This window comes from Grampus griseus, assembly GCF_964374135.1.
Source record: "Grampus griseus genome assembly, chromosome: 18".
In the NCBI taxonomy this organism is placed as follows: Eukaryota; Metazoa; Chordata; class Mammalia; order Artiodactyla; family Delphinidae; genus Grampus; species Grampus griseus.
In genome coordinates, this window is record NC_139012.1 from 75055000 (window position 1) to 75073055 (window position 18056).

The 18056-nt window shown below is 38.2% G+C and overlaps 1 protein-coding gene across 1 annotated transcript in view; it reads left to right on the forward strand.

Moving 5' to 3' along the window:
- Positions 1-10502: 10502 nt before the first annotated feature.
- Positions 10503-18056, forward strand: part of LNX2 (ligand of numb-protein X 2) — a 44810-nt gene continuing 37256 nt past the window's right edge. The window contains exon 1 of the mRNA XM_082675832.1: positions 10503-10964. Within this exon, the coding sequence (XP_082531958.1) occupies positions 10558-10964 (407 nt within the window). The 5' untranslated portion in view covers positions 10503-10557. The remainder of the gene's footprint in view (positions 10965-18056) is intronic.

The following is an 18056-nucleotide window of genomic DNA, read 5'->3' on the forward strand; positions in this document are numbered from 1 at the left end:
TAATATTGAAAGCCCCAAGGCCCAGTCCTCAGCCCCCTTCTCTTCTACTTCATTCACCCACTCTCCTTTGGTGATCTTTCCCAATCGAATGGCTTTCTGTTCTGTACACCAGTGCTTCCTGAATTTATATCATCAGTCCAGTCCTCACCCTTGAACTGGACTTGTATACTTAGCTGCCTGCCTACTCCGTGTGTCTACTTGGATGTCTAATAGGCATTTCAAATATAACCTGTTTGAACTTGGCCATACCCATTAAACCTACTCTGTTACAGACTATCGCACCTCAAATATATTAATTCTATCTTTCTAGTTCAGACTAAAAACCTTGGCGTCGTCCTTGACTTCTCCCGCCACCAGGAGCCCGTGCACACATTTTATTCATCAGCAAATCACACCAGTCTGCCTTCAAAGTAGATGCAGAAATGAGTCACTATCTCAACTGTGTCCACCCTGGTTCAATCCACCATCATCTCTTCCTTATAATATTTCAGTAGGCTCTTGATTGCTTCTGCCTTTGGCCCCTTAAGATTATTCTCAGTGTAGCAGCCAGAGCGATCCTGTTAGGATTCTTACACAGAGTAAACACCAAAGTTCTATAGGGTTTAGTTAGCCCCCGTTACTGGTCTGATCCATTTCCTTCTCTCTGCTTTTTCATTTCATCCACACGGGCCTCCTGATTGTTCATTGAACATACCAGCCACGTTGTCAGCTCAGGGCCTTTATTATTTCATTTGTCTATAATAAACATTTTACCCCAAATAACCGTGTGGATTTCTAGTTATGTCCTTTTGGCGTTAACTCAAGTGCCACCTTAATAGTGCGTTTTCCCCGATCACCCTATTTAAAAAGCTATCCTCCCAGTATTTTATTTATTTTGTGTGTGTGTTGTCTGTCTTCTCCCCCAGAATGTAAGCTTCACAAGGGGAGAGATTTTTGTTTTTGTTCAGGGCTGAACTCCTAGCCCTAGAACAGTGCCTGGCACAAAGGAGATTCTCAGTAACACGGACCGATGGATGGATGGAAAAGAGGGAGGATAGGAGATTGAAAAGGAGGTCAGGTTTGAAGGTTAGGGATATGAGTAATTAGTTTGCTCTTGAATATTTTGTTTGTAAAAGTTTCCTAGTGGAAATGTTAAAAAGGCAGGTAATAACTACATAACATGTAAAACCTGGGATTTTGTTTGACTCGGTTTCTGAAACATGGGAAACTAATATAATTTAGGGTGCATTGTTGATCATCCTAATGATTTAACATAGTACAGCCCCTTATAATTTCTGGCTTTATAGTACATTTTATTTCCTGTCATGTAACATAGGCATTTATATTTTAAAGGGTTGTTTTATCTGTGATGTATCTGAATCTGGATAATGAGTTACATTATATGAGGATTTCTCTTTTAATTTTTCTCAGTATTGGAACTGTATTTAACTCAAACAACTCATTGTTAATAAATTAGAAGGACCTCTGGCAACACACTAGATTCATTCTGGATAAATACCAAGGCTAACAAGGCTTTGGTCCCTGCCCCTGACACTGGTGCCTATTAGGCTGGTCTTGAGAAAGCACAAGATCTGGCCATTCGGTGATGGTCCCTTGAGTCTGGTCCAGAGTCATTCTTGAGCTGATCATTTTTATATACATTAAATTATAACTGGGACAAATTGAGCATCTTAAATAATATCTGTTCTTTTAATTATCGGTGTCCCTAATTAACTTGGAAAGCTGCAGCATTTAAATTTCTTATACCTTACTGATAGTTAAGATAATGAAGTCTGGGACCCTTAATTATTAGTAGTACCACCACCATAAAACCTTTCCTGACTGTGGTTTAGTTCCACTTCATTTATTTTATTGTGTGGGTTTGATCACAGAGTAGCAGTGTCCTGCTGATTTCTTTGCAGTTATTGAAGGAAGTAAGACTGAAAAGTTTGTTCTTTTTCTGTAGCTTTAGATGTTTCTTGAATGGAAAAATATGTTTGAGTGTGGAGCAAAATCTGCCATCTAAAACGTCTATTTATACTACTGACAATTAACCTGTGCTTGCCTTTCAGAGAAAGCAGACGAACTAACCATATTAGTCCTTCAGATAGATGTCGCAGCATCTCCTAAATAGCACTGTAGGAGAGCCAGTAAGAAAAGTAAATTTTGTCTTATAGCACTATAGTCTCGTACGTTGTCCCACCATAATAAACATACGGAGATGTTCAATTATATATCTAGCCCTCCTCTCTTGTCCATACGCTTGTCTGCAAAAAGAGAAATTTTCAGGTCGGGAACTTCAAAGAGTGTCCAGTACTATGAAGATCAAACAAACGAACAAAATCAAAAAACAAAAAAGAAACACACAAAACCTCTCCTGATAAGCTTTGGATTTAGATCATTTTTATAGTTAATACAATGCTGGATAATAGTAAAGAAAACTGTTTGTTCTGTTTTGGGGGGAAAAATGTGTGCTCAAAGAACGTTTCTAGAATCATGGAATTGGGGGTCTATAAGTAACTTTAGAGTTTATCTGGTTTGGCCCACTGGTCTGTAGGTTCAGAGAGTGGAGTCTAGAGTGGGGAAGGGCTGAGCTGGTGGCCTGGTTGCCGGTCTCAGAGCCAAGAATCAGACACAGGCCTCCCGTGACCAGTCTCGTGGAAGGAGCTCGGGCCACAGATTAGCCCAGCTGTCTGTTCTTATCTACATCGTCCTTTACAGTCATTAATCTAGTCATAAGTTTGTGTTATAATGCCTTGTGGTTTGTAAGAGGTTTTTCTGGCAGTGTAACATTTTTAGCTTCATAGTAATCCTGCGCCATAAGCAAGATGCCATTTCTAACATGAGGAAGTTGAGATTTATAGACTTCTAATTGCTGTGCCGCGTTGCGGTGCCACATTGCTGGTGAGTGCATGGCAGAGGCAAAGTTTGAACCCACGGCCAGTGCTCTTTTTGACGCCCTTTACTTCCTTGGATAACTGAGAGTTAGCAGAGGGATTTTGATCCACAGTTATAGAAATTAGAGATTGAAAAGACCTTGAAAATAAGAATTTATCAATCACTTGAAAACAAATGTTTTCTAAATTTACTGTGCAAGAACTTAAATGTTTGAGAGGTTTCATCCTTTAGAAGAAAACAGATTGTTTATTTAAATCAGAACCCTTGCCTTTGAATGTCATATAAAGAAGTATTGAAATTATATCCAGCCGGTGAACATGGCATGCAATAAAACTAAACCAATGAAAACTACTTCCCCTCAAAACCCACCCCGCATTGTTAAATGTATTGTGCAACTCTTATGAATTTGTGACATTCTTTAAGATGTTAGAAATTGCCCCATCTCGGCTGGCTGGTGAGGAGTGCTGCTGAGAAGAGGTCACATGCTGTGGGAGTGTGTCTTTCCTGGAAGACCCCTTCCCACAGAAGCCTTTTCTTATTGGTGGAGGTCTGTCTGGGTATTTAGCTGTACGGAAATGTTTAGCATTCCATATGGTGTATTTCCTTTTTGAAATAGTTTTATATCAATTCTGTTTTTAAATTACTATAAGGTAACATAATTTAGTAGTATTTTTAGAAGTATAACTCTAGTATAACTCTCTGAGCCTGCAGGAATTGGGTAGGTAATCCAGTTTGGTTTTTGCATTTAAAAAAAAAAGTTTTCATCATAGATTAGTGGTTCAAAATTAGAAAAACTAAAGTAGAAGGACATTTGAAATTTGTAAATTCTCTGCCAGCCACAATTTAACCTCCTTTTTGTAAAATATTTAGGAGATTATTAAAGTTATCAAAAAACAATAACAGATGTCAGGACTAAAATGTAAATATAACATATCAGTAAATATTTTATTGTGTATAAAAAGATATAAAATGAGAATTTTGGAGCTAGATTTAAACTCTGTGTGTATGTATGATGTGTGGTTTATTACTATTTAAGCAAAGCTGATAGTGTGTAGACAGGAAGCCTAGGCACCAGAATATCTATATAATACCAGCACTTCGTAGACACTGGATAAACATGTGATGAATGAAAAGGAATTGTGTAGTGACCTAGTTACCCAGCTGGCATGGAGCTCAGAGCCTAAGTTTCATAGCTTCTAGCATTTTTTTGCTTAGCTTACTAATTTTCTAGATTATTAAATAGGGTACATCTCACTACAAGTAGCAGCTTAAGAATTTTTAAATGGCTTTTCAAATATTTCTACTTGATAAAAAGGAATAGGAGACAAATAGCTAAGTGTGCTGAATTACACTTTTATGTAGACAATGAGAGAATTATAAATAATAGATGTGGAATTGTTGGAAAACTGGTATTTGATCATTTTCCTCATGACATATAGGAAATGTTTTGATTAAGAATAGAATTTATGTAAGGGTCTCATTTAATATGCTTAATACTCCTGTACAGTGATATCCAGATATGCTTCTTCAGTGGGAGAAGGCTCTGGAGAAAGAGCTTCATTCCAGGAAAGACAGATTCCTCCAGTATGGGCTCACCTCCACAGTTGGCCTTTTCCAGTTTTTGTCTTTTTTAAAAGTCTTGTTGGTTACTGACTGGTACTTCTTCTTGTGGAAGAGGGGTGTCAGAACCCTTCAGTGCTCTGTACTGCTTGTCCACGTGTGACCCAGGACCCTGTGTTTTCATTGGGTCCACAAGGTCAAAATTGTTTTCCCAGTAACACAAAGACTTTACCTACCCTTTTCATTCTCATTCTCTCATGAGTGTTCAGTAGAGTTTTCCAGAGGAAACTTGACATGTGATGTCACAAAAGGTTGAAAGCAGATTTGAGACTCCAGATGTGGAAAATACATTCTACATCAACAGTGCTTCTCTCCGCACTATGTATTTTTTTATTTTGAAAAAAGTTATTTTTCATAAAAATGTTAACATGTAATGGGTTTATTTTTTATTAACAAATAAACATTTTAATTAATTTACTTAATTGCATTGTCATTTCAAGAACGTTATATACATGGAAAATACAATATGCAACCTTTGAGGATCGACTTTCTCACTCAGCATAATTCTTTGAGGTCCACCCAGGCTGGTGTGCACATCAGTAGATCGTTCTTTTTTATTGCTGAGCCGTGTGGTGTGGATATGCCATCATTTGTTTAACTGTTCACTTGTTGAAGGACAGTTGGGTTGTTTCTGGTTTGAGGCCATTACAAATAAAGCTGTACCGGTTTTTGTGTGAACGTTTTTATTTCTTTGGGATAAATGCCGGGTAGTGGAGTTGCTGGATTGTATGGTAGTTTTTTTTTGTTTTTTGTTTTGTTTTTTTAAGAAACAGCCAAACGTATCCAGGGTGGATAAAGGGATCCTTAGGTGTCAAAGTTTGACAACCACTGCTTTATACAAAGGTAGCTATGAAAGCTGATATGTAACATATACAATAAGAAAATTTTCTTGTGTTGACATCATTAAACAAAACCCTTTTTTTTCCCTCAGACTTTTGAAGATTAAAGGAAGTAATATCTTATTCCTAGTTTGTCTGTAATCATAGGGCAGGGTCCAGTATGTTGATTGGTTTGCAGTGCCACAAATTAATGTGCAAGGGTTTCTTATAAATTTACTTAGTTATATAATACATCTCAAGACTCTTATACATTTCGGGCTCCAGTATGAGCCTGAGAACTTTTTTTTTAATTGCACAATATGTGCCAAGACCTGGGAATACAAGAGATAGATACTGTCTTCACCGTAACCTCCAAGAGGTAAGGAGACAGATAAGCACGCACGCAAATGTAGTAATTGATGAGACGAAGGCGTGTGTAAAAAGCAGCAGGAACAGAAGGGAAAGAGGGGGCGAACTGGGAGCGGGAAGGGAGGCTGATGGGATCTGACGGAGGGGGTGGAGGTGGAGCTAAGACTTAAGGCGTGAGTAGGATTTTGCTGGGATGCATGGGGAGAGGTATCCTCAGACTCAGCACTGATGTGTCAGAGGAACCAAAGATGATCCCCATCTAACCGTACTTTGGTGGTAACCCTTAGCTCATCTTCTTTTATCTGGGGCTGGATCTCCTAGTTTAGGGCCAGTGAGGACTCTTTCAGCCTGAGTCAAAAGTAACATTAAGAGAAATGGTCTGAATAACTTAGCTTGGGAGTGTGTGCAAATTAACTGTGAAAAACCGTAGCTCGTTCTGAGAGTCTTCAGGATGTAGCAGGGTAGTCTTGTCTCATAGGCCAGGAAAAGCAAGCACGTTAATCATAACTGGAGTTAGGTAGTAAACGGTCTTATAACTCCCTCTCCACTGCACTGATTATCTTTCAGGATGTTATCTTAAATGTGTTGTAATATTCCCAGCCAATTTATTTATTTTTTAAATGAGAGAAGGTATGAGACAACTGATTATCTATCTATCTATCTATTTGGGCTGCGCCACGCGACTCATGGGATCTTAGTCCCCGGATCAGGGATCAAACCCCGGGCCCTCGGTGGTGAAAGTGCAGAGTCCTAACCACTGGACCACCAGGGAATTCCCTCCCAGCTGATTTGATAGCATCCATCTGTTTACTGTTCCTGTTATATTACTGTTATATTAGCTACACGGATAATATAGCTTGTAAAGATACACGTAATGCTACATTTTATCTTTATATTTTGGAAAATATTTAAGACTATTATTTAACTTGTATTTTAGTATTTCAAATTGTGCTAATAGAATGTCTGAAATCAAAATTAAACATGGGCATATCCTCCTGTATACATGAATGTATTTCTGGCCACCTAACTTTGGTCACCCAGTTGGTCATTCAGCATTTATTGAGCTTCTCCCCTGCTGGAGGTCCACCTCTTAAGGAGCTCACAGCTTCGGGGGAGGGACAGTAGTGTAGGAAGCCTTGTGAGGCGTTAGGAGTGGGCTTGCTCACAAAGTGGAAATCAAGTCACCTGCCGGAGCTGGGCGGAGAGGAGTGGGCTTGGGGATTGGAAAACAGGCGCAGGCTGCCTTCGTCTTTAAAAAATCCATACACTCAGGCTTACGTGAAACACCGTTCCTCTTTCCTATAATTACTTAATTTACTGTCGGGTTATTTTGAAACAAGAAAGAACTGGATTTATCTTCCTTCTTTCTTACTGAGTAATTATAAGTTGTGCAGCTTTGGGCAAATCATAAAATCTGTCTGAACATCTGTTTCTTTATCTTTAGTAATAGTAGTAATAGCTAACGTTTATTCAGCACCTGTTAATGTGCCTGTTTATTCTCTGTATCACCCCTCTGAGATCGGCACTGTTAACTACCCCCATTTTACACGTGAGGAGGAAACAGCCACAGAGAAATTCAGTCAGGCCACAGGGCTGGTAAGTGACTGAACAAGGACTTGAACCCTCACAGACTGGCTCCGGGGTGTGTACTCTTAGCTACTTAGACTGTATGGTCTTGAAACTGTTTAATCAATATTTATATGCACGTGTTAGTGATCTACCCGTGATAAATTTTCATTTAATGTTTGTGTCATGGTAACACAGAGGCATTTTGGGGCTGTTGATAATGCGGTTGTTATTTGGTATTTTAAATGGGAACGTGTTCTTTTTCCTTATGAAAATATTTTGTGATAGGAAAATAATCAAAGTTATTTAGAGATTCAGAAAATAGCTAAAATATAATAGTCTTAAGAGAAATGCTTCCTTAGTCATTATGTGGGAGGCCAGAATTGCAGTGTATATTCTTGAGAAAAAAATTAGGATAAATACTATCACAAACAAAGAAGAGCAAGGGATATATGAATTTTCTTGCTAGTTGAGTAGGAAACGAGTCTGTGGACATTCTGTATTAAAATACCTAGAGATTGAAGTGGTCTGTTTGCCTGAGGTAAATGATGTTTATCTCCATAATCTCACATACCTTGGACTGACAAAAGCTATGGTGCTCAGAGAGTGTAAGCCCCATGAGTTACAAACTACAGGAAGTAGTGTCTACTGTCTTAATGCTGTACTGATAGTTTAGATCACAAGCTGCTATTATTATTTTATTAAGTTGTTTTGAAAAACAGTTTATCTGACTCAGCCATGCCATCTGAATCTTGTCCCACCCCCTCATAATTCCTGGCAGTTCTTGTTAAATCTCTTAAAATGTTAATATTGTTTTTCTGATAAATACTCCAAGTAATAAAATAGCAAAAAAAAATATATATATATATACACACATATATATATGTGTGTGTGTATATATATATATATGATCGGAAGAGGATTTTATCACTGAAACAAATGCTAGCAGCATTAACATGGTGTCTGCCCTTTCTGATCTGGTACAGGACCCCAGGTTTCAGAATGCCTCCACTCTGAGTTCATTTTCTTGCCTCAGATGTTTCACCGGCTCACATTCCCGAATGTGCTGTGCACACTCAGGACGTGAAGAGGCCCTTGTCCGTTTCCTCTCTGGCCAGTGCTTCCTGTCACAGCCCAGCAGCCGTGTTGTGTCCCCTCTTGAAAGTATTTCTGGCTACAAAGCCAAACCGAGTTAGATGCCAGCTCTCCTCCTCTTTCTCTGCATTCACACGGCACCCGGTGCACAACTTTCTGAGAATATTTAGTTCGTTGAGTTTTCACAATGGGCATTCTTTTTTTTTTTTAATTTTTATTGGAGTATAGTTGATTCACGATGTTGTGTTAGTTTCAGGAGAAAATATTTGCAAATAAAGCAACTGACAGGGGATTAATCTCTAAAATATACAAACAGCTCATGCAGCTCAGTATCAAAAAAAACAAACAACCCAAGCAAAATATGGGTAGAAGACCTAAACAGATATTTCTTCAAACCTAAATAGACATTTCTTCAAAGACAGACAGATGGCCAAAAAGCACATGAAAAGATGCTCAGCATCACTAATTATCAGGGAAATGCAAATCCAAACTACAATGAGGCATCACCTCACACGGTCAGAATGGCCATCATCAAAAAATCTACAAACAGTAAATGCTGCAGAGGGTGTGGAGAAAAGGGAACCCTCTTGCACTGTTGGCGGGAATATAAATTGATACAGCCACTATGGAGAACAGTATGGAGGTTCCTTAAAAAGCTAAAGATAGAACTACCATATGATCCAACAATGGGCTCTCTTAACTGTCCTCTCCCCACATCCCTTATCTCCCTGTTCAGTGTTTGGCACATACCAGAGACTGTAAATATTCAGAATGGACATAGCTGCTGCTTTTGGAGGTGATTTTTTAACCCCTGGTGCTGCAGCAGCAGGAGGTATGGAAACCGTTATGTGAGGGGAGCATTCCTTGCTAGCCCTGCACCAAACTGGAGCAGGCTGCTGTCTTAGAGGAGGTGCGTGTGCGCGCACGCGCGCGCACACACACACACACGCACGCACACACACACACGTGCACTCTGCTGCTCTGAGTAAGCCAGAAGCAATGGGAGTGTGGAATAATGTGAGCTGGGATGGACATTTATAACATGCCTTATCTGTTTAATTGAATTATAGTGGGTTTCTTTTTTTTTATTGAGAATACTTCTTTTTATTATACAGGTTTCATATACACAAGTATTTAGGGAACATTTACAGGCAAGGAGCTCAATTCCAAAACTCTGTTTTCACCCACACACACTGTACTTCACACTCATCTTCGGGGTCAGCCCAACAGGAATAAGACAAAGTTACTGCTTTGTGAACAGACAGTTTCAATTAAATAAGAGTCTTCCAGAGTCGAGAACAGCGCTCAGGATCCTCTTGACTCATAATACCCTGATGTACATATGAATAAAGCCTAAAGATGTGTCTTAGATTACCCTGTCACCTTTAAAAGTTAATATTAAAATTGCATCAGTGGGTTTTTTCTCTTAATGGCATGAAATAGTATTGAAGTTTGTGGAGTTTGCAGAGATGTTATTTATATATGCTGTGCAGATCTATCTTTCTGCAATCTGTATTATAGGGAGAGAATATTCAAATCATACATATATATTTTGAAATCCAGTTTCTCCCAAACAGTGTAGAGTAGAGGTCATTTTTTTAAGACACTGGATTATCCTTGAGACTACATTTCAGAGACGTAATTTTTGGGACGGCACTACAAATGTGTAAGATCGGTCAGAAGCAGGGCACCATGACTGGGACGGCAAGTGCAAATTTATCACATAATATACCTCAGATTGCATTATTAGCACACGACGTAGGTTACCTGGCGTTGAAACCACCATTAAGCAGTGAAGTGTCAGGGGATTTCAGTCAGTAGAACAAATTGTTTCCTGTGTCACACCACATATTAATATGTCATCTTTGCTTTTAATCCTAAGTTCTTTTTTCACCAAGAACTTGGCAAGGTAAGTCATCCTTAGCCAACAAGCAAATTAGTTAATGTCATTTTTATGTTTTTATGACTAATTTATTCCCTGATGTACATTTTAATTTTTTACTAAAAAAGAATTCAACATAGTAATATTATGTTGATTCTTTTAGCCTGTGTTGATTGATAGTAATTACTTTTCTGGTTGTTTTGTTTTGTTTTGTCTAGTCTAGAAAAACAGACCTGGGTTTTAGTCAAATACATCACTGTCTTTTAAAGATCAAACCTTTAATGGAAGTCTAATGTATGAAGATACAGAAACTGCTTCCGCTGATTCAAAATGGGAACGACAAACGATGAGATGGTGTCTGTGGAGCAGACCTCTTCCTCCTCCTTCAATCCTCTGTGTTTTGAATGCGGCCAGCAGCACTGGACACGAGAAAACCACTTATACAATTACCAGGATGAAGTGGATGACGACCTGGTCTGCCACATTTGCCTTCAGCCTCTGCTGCAGCCACTAGACACCCCCTGTGGACATACCTTCTGCTGCAAGTGCCTCAGAAACTTCCTGCAAGAGAAGGATTTCTGTCCATTGGACCGGAAGAGACTCCACTTTAAGTTGTGTAAGAAGTCTAGCATTCTAGTTCATAAACTTCTGGACAAATTATTAGTTTTATGTCCGTTCTCTTCAGTGTGCCAAGATGTAGTGCAGCGCTGCGACCTGGAGGCACACCTTAAAAACAGGTGAGAGAGAGAGAGAAGCGACTCTAGGCTATAAAAAGGTGGCTCAAACAAATAAACCCGATACAAATGCCAAGGCATCAGTAAGTAAACAGACAAATCCTGCACAGGAGATACAGCAAACAAGTTGCATGCAACCATCATTTAATATCATTATTTATCAAAAACATGCATGTAAAAACTACAGTCAGGAAGTACCGTTTTACACTTACCAATATGAGGTTGTTATAGTCACATGGTAGCAGGATATAATGATAGACTCTTTTTGCAAGGCAGTTTCTCAGTTTGTTTCAAAAACTGTAAATGTCAGTATCGTCTTATCCAGCTTATTATTCTAAGGAAATAGTCCAAAAGAAGGGAAAATTGTATGTAAAGATGTTTGCTGCAACATTGTGCAGAGTTCAGTAAACTGGTGTCAATCTGATTACTTAACAGTAGGGGAAGGGTTAAAAATACAATAGTACATCAGTGCATCGGGATATCATGCAGCTGTTAAAAATTATAATATTGTTGCAACATGGAAATGGGTACAGGCACACCTCGGAGATGTTGCAGTTTCGGTTCCAGACCACCGCAGTAAAGTGAATATCAAATAGCACAATACAGCAGGTCACACGAACTTTTTGGTTTCCCAGTGCATATGAAAGTTCTGTTTACGCTGTACTGTAGTCTGGTAAGGGTGCAATAGCATTAGGTCTAAAAACTTACATACCTTGATTGAAAAATACTTTATTGCTAGGAAATGCTAACCATCATCTGATGACACACAGGGTTGCCACAAACCTTCAATTTGTAAAAAATGTAGTCTGTGAAGGGCAGTAAAGGGAAGTGCAATAAAATGAGGTCTGCCTGTATCTGTGATTTTATTCGCTAAGATCTTGTAAAATTCTGTGTTCAAGAACTTGACTGAACAAGAACTAGGGGTTGGAAACTTTAAAACATTTAGTGGGGATTTTTGTTCTACTGACAAAAGCTTTTTAAAAGATTGAGTTTTATCGTTTGACTTTGATAAAAGACTTGATCTTTAAAATTGTTTCTACCCTTAAGAAGGGCTAAAATTCATCTCTTTTGGAGATAGAATCACATAAAATGACCAAAATAAATGTATTGATTTCTAAATTTTATAGGTCAGCCACTTGTGCAGTGTAAATCTGCAGTAATCTTGATCGCTGTGAAAAACAATGCTTAGCGCAATATATTGGACTCAGAGACTTAGAAATAATAGTGTAAGTCTGGTATGGAACAGCTAGTCATTATACTCACACATGAAATCATGAATTGAATCTGATCTTATCCCCTCACTTTACGAATCAGGAAACTGAGTCACAAAGATTTGGAGCTAGGTAATGGCATGGTTAGACTTAAACTTCAGTATTCCTGCTTAGTGTTCTAACATACCATGCTGACCTTACCCAGGGTGAATCATGTTCTCCGCTGTTATGTGGTAGTAAAAGTTTCATGTACACGTGAGTATACGTGTTCATTCTGTTCCTAAATATCAGTGTTATAAAGTGAGTGTACTCATTAGAAATAATTTAGATTTATGAGAAAGAATGAGATGTTATTAAAATGTCAGAAACGTGAAGATTTATAGAGAAATTGCTTAAACTTAAGCTGCACTGTCTAAAAATAAGAGCTAAAAAAAAGAGTAGGATGGATGTATCGACTTTTGAAAATGCAGGCGTCTTAGGCTTTTGTGTGTCTTTGGTCAGCAGCAGGCATAGAATCTGAACACGATAACAGAGACTTCCTGGAGATTGACACCAAACTCTTGAATCTGCTGTCTGGGTCAGGCCTGGTTGTGGCTGAGGTTGAAGAAGATTTTAGGCTTTTCCTGTTTCTTTCAGTAGAACTAGTCTTTTTCAGAGATAAGTTTCTTTTGTGACTCTTTTATGAACATCGGTTTTGGGGTATTACAGGAACTGAACAAAGTCTCAATTCAGTTAAGTATTTTGATAGCAGTGAGATAAAAATTACACAATTATTTTAGGAATATTTACTTAACTAAAATGCATATAAGAACTTAATATGTAGTCGAAGTATCAGTAGTATTTTCTATCAAGCTGTTTATGTTGACATAAAAATGTTGGGAATTGCAGACTATCCTTACAGTTTGATAAAAGCTAAGCAATTATGTCCAGTTGAAAGTTCTATTTTCCAAGTGTGCTTATTAATATTTGAGCTACTAATTTAATCATTTCCAAAGTGCCTTAGGCCTGTGTTGTGAAAGATACATTGAAAAAGGTGGATGATTTGAAAAGGTGAGGTGACTTGCTTGATGTATGCAGCTAAGAGTGACTATTGATTATAAAAATTAGAAAGTTGACACTCAACTAATGTTTGTTCAATTAAATTGTTAATCTGTGTTCTGGTTATCTATTGCTGAGAAACCAACCACTCCAAATATAGTGACATAAAACAGTGAGTGCTTGGTTCTGCTCATGGATTCTGTGAGTCAGGGATTCAGACAGGGCACAGCAGGGATGGCTCGACTCTGTTCTGTCCAGTCTGGGCCACAGCTGGGGAGAACAAAAGCCCAGGACTGCAGCAATTGCAACTGAAGAATTTACTTCCAAGACAGCAGCTTCATTCACATGTCTGGCACCTTGATAGAGGTCCACTAGAGGCATGGGCTCAGCCGGGACTTGTCCACAGGAGAGCCTATGGGTGGCCTCTCCAGCACAGTGGCCTCAGGGTATTTTAAGTTCTTACGTGGGTTCCAGTAAATAAGGCAAGAAGCTGCATGGCCTTGTATGCTCTGGCCTTAAAGTCACATAGCATCCCTTATGCTGTAGTCACATAACTGCCCAGATTCAAGGGGAGGGGAACTAAGCTTCACTTTGTGGGAGGAGGACAAAAAAATTTGTAGCCAGGTAAAAGCAACACAAACTAGCAATAAGAGTGATGTCGTGAGACACAGAATTACGATTACTTTAATTATTAATAGAAATACAGCATTAGGAATAGTTTGTTAAATCTGGTAATTTTGAGTTTAAATTACCTTACCTATTTGAACTTAAGAAATCTGCTTCAGTCTGAGAACAGCTGACATTTTCTCCTATGGCTAAAAGTAAAACATTTATGAAAGATGACTGTGTTTTAAAAAAATGACTAGTTATTAACTGATTATATATTAGGAAAACAATGAAGAATTTTAAAAGATTTGGGAAAGTGCTCATCTTTGAAAGGAGAACTAAAGCCCTTAAGAAATATTCTATATATTGTATGACGCCTGGAACATTGTAGTAATTGCTTTCAGAAATTTTGCCAAGCAGCATCAACTATAAAGCATTCCTCCTACCTCTCTACCCCTCATCCCTGCCTCATCCTCAGCAATCTAACATCTTATGCTAATTGTAAATGATAATATTGGGGTGGTTTTTTTTTTTGTCGTTGTTAAATTGAGCATTTGTGCCCTGGTTTATGGCAAAATTCAGAACTATTTTTCTTTTCCTCTTAAAACTTAGAGTTTAACAGTATTCTAAAAAGTTTGTACAATATAGAGAAGACCTTTAAAGAAGTCTTTTTCTATGCTGAGAGCTTTTCTAGTTCATCAAACGGTTTTGAAGCCTTTAAGGGTCAGGGTAGGCTGAGACAAGATTGCTCTTTCAAATTCACATTTTAACTTGGAGAGAAGTTTGTGTTTGACACATTCTCACCAGCATTTTTTTCTCCTATATAATGTAAAAAGCAGATATATATTTGTAAATCATGTATCCGGTAAGAGTCTAATATCCAGAATATGTAAAGAATTCCCACAACTCAACAAAAAGTCAAGTAATCCAATTTAGGTGGTCAAAGGATTTGGATAGATATTTCTCCAAAGAACATATTTAAATGGCCCATAAGCACATGAACAAATGCTTAACATCATTAGTCCATTTTTAAAATGGAGTGTTTGTCTTTTTGTAAGTTGTAAGCAGTCTCTATATATTCTGGCCCTTATTAAATATATGATTTCAAATATTTTTTCTTGTTCTATCAGTTGTCTATTCATTTTCCTGTGCCCTTTGAAGGACAAACAAATTTAATTTTTATGAAGTCCATTTTATCTATTTTTTTCTTTGCTTGTGCTTTTGGTGTCATAGCTAAAAAACCACTGCCTAATCCAAGGTCATGAAGCTTTACACCTATGTTTCCTTCTAAGACCTTTATGCTTTTAGCACTTACATTTGGGTCTTTGATCCATTTTGAATTAATTGTTATTGGAGAACACGTGTGCAATTTAATACTTTAATTTTATTGAGGCTTTAAAAATATTAATTAATGATTTTGGCCATGCCGAGCGGAATGTGGGTTCTTAGTTCCCAGACCAGGGATGGAACCCGGGTCCCCTGCAGTGGAAGCGCAGAGTCCTAACCACTGGACCGCCAGGGAAGTCACTACTGAGGCTTTTTTTAATGGCCTAGCACACAGTCTATCTTGGAAGATACTCCATTTTGTACACAAGAAGAATGTGTGTTCTGCTATTGATGGGTGGAATGTTCTATAGATTTCTGTTAGGTCTATTTGATTTATAATATTGTTAAAAGTCTCTTTTCTTGTCCTTATGTCTAGTTGTTCTATCCATTATTGAAAGTGGGATATTGAAGGCTTAGACCATTAGTTTTTTTTTGTTTTTTGTTTTGCGGTACGTGGGCCTCTCACTGTTGTGGCCTCTCCTGTTGCGGAGCACAGGCTCCGGACGCGCAGGCTCAGCGGCCATGGCTCACGGGCCCAGCCTCTCCGCGGCATGTGGGATCTTCCCGGACCGGGGCACGAACCCGTGTCCCCTGCATCGGCAGGCGGCCTCTCAACCACTGCGCCACCAGGGAAGCCCAGCCTATTAGTTTTGAATTGTCTGTTCTTCCTCTAATTGTGTCATTTTTGGCTTCATGTACTTTGAAGGCCTGCTGTTAATTGTGTTTATGTTTATAATTGTTACAGTTTTGTGGTAAATCAAACCTTTTCGTTATGGTAGAATGTTCTTTATCACTAGAAACAATTTTTGTCTTAAAGTCTATTTGTCTGAAATTAGTATACCCATTCAGCTCTCTTTATGTTAATGTTTGCATAGTATATCTTTTTCCTCTCCTTTTAATTTTGACCTATTGGTGTCTTTGAAATGTGTCTCTTGTAGACAGCATATAGTTGGATCCTGTTTGTCTTTTTCATCCATTCTGCCAATCACTGGCTTTTGATTGGAGTGTTTAATTCATTTATATTTGATGTAATTACTGATAAGGTAGAATTTATGTCTGCCATTTTGTTGTTTCCACATGTCATTTCTTTTTTGTTTCTCTAAAGGTTAATCCATTTCTTCCCTTTTTTTGTTAAATAGATATTTTCAAGTATGCCATTTTAATTCCTTTGTCATTTCTGTTCACATCTATTTTTTGAATTATTTTCTTAGTAGTTGCCTTGGGGATTGCAATTAACATATTAATTTTCAACAGTCTAGTTCAGATTAATACTGACTTGATTTCACCAGTACACACAAAATTAGCTCATAGATACCTTCATTCCTTTCCACATCCTTTGTGCTGTTATTGTTATACAAATTACATCTTTACGCATTACATGCCCATCTAAACAGAATTATAATTATTGCTTTGCACCGGGTTGTCTTTTAAACCAAATAGGACCAAAAAGGAGTTATAAACCACAAAGCACTTTAATGCTGTCTTACATTTATCTATGTAGTTACCTTTACCAGTGGTCTTTATTTCTTAATGTGGATTTGAGTTACTGTCTAAGGTCCTTTCATATCAGCCTAAAGAATTTCTTTTAGTATTTCTTATAGGGCAAGTCTGCTAGCAACAGGCTCTTTGTTTTCATTTATCTGGGAATGTCGTGATTTCTCCTGTTTTTGAAGGATAGACTTCTTGGTTGACAGTCTTTTTTCAGCACTCTGAGTATGTGCTGTCCACATACTCCTGTTCTCCATAGCTTCTGAAGAGAAGTCAGGTGGCAGCCTTACTGAGGGTCACTTCTTTGTGATGAGGTACTTCACTCTTGCTGTTTTCAGCATTCTTCAGACTTGAAAAGATTTTGGTCACTATGTCTTCAAATATTCTTCCTGCCCTAATGTCTCTCCTTATGGGACTCCCATTCTGCATATGTTAATACTCTTTTGATGGTTTCTCACAGGACCTAGAGGCTTTATCCTTTCTGTTCATTCTTTTTCTTTCTATTCCTCAGACTGGATAATCTCAGTTGACCTACCTTTAAGTTCACTGATTCTTTTACCTGTTCAAATCTCCTGTGAATTCTTCTAGTGAATTCTTCATTTCATTTATTGTACTTAGAATAAATGCATTTATTGTACTTATTTTTAAATCCAGAATGTTTATTTGGCTCTTTAATATAACTTATATTTCTTTATTGGTATTTTTATTTGTTGAGATATCATTCTCATATTTTCCTTTAGTTATTTAGACATGGAGTCCCTCTGTTCTTTGAACCTATTTATAATACTCGATTTAAATCATTGTCTTGTAAGGCCAATGTCTGGGCTTCCTTAGGGACAGTTTCTGTTAACTCCTTTCTTTCCCATGTATGGGCCATACTTACTTATTTCTTTGCATGTCTGTTAATTTTGTATTGAACACTGGACATTTTAAATAATATAATGTGGCAACTCTGGAAATCAGATTCTTCTTTCTCTTCAGGATTTATTATTGCTGTTTGTTACTGTTTGCTTAGTGAGTTTTCTAATCAGCTAATGATTGAACAGAGAATTTCTTAAATGCCTGTAACCCATGAATCTCCCACTCTCCCCAAGGGGCTCTGTGCACACGGTGGGGCACACCTTCAGCACTCAGGCAGTTGACACTCCTGCTTAGCCTTCATCTCCTGCTTTCACGTAGCTTCAGCGTTAGCCAGAAGTGAGAGCTTAGGGCCTTCTCAGCTCTTTCCTGTGCATGCACATAGCCCTGGACATTTCATTCCCTAGCTTTTCCTTTTAAACTTTTTGATTAGCCTTTTGTTTGTCTACCTCAGGCAGCCACAGTCTTACACAACTGCCTTCCCCCGCCACCCCAACAAATGCCTTTGCACTGAGTAAGCCCCAAGTCAGGTCAGATAAAGACAGCCTTGCGAGTGAGGTCTTCCAGG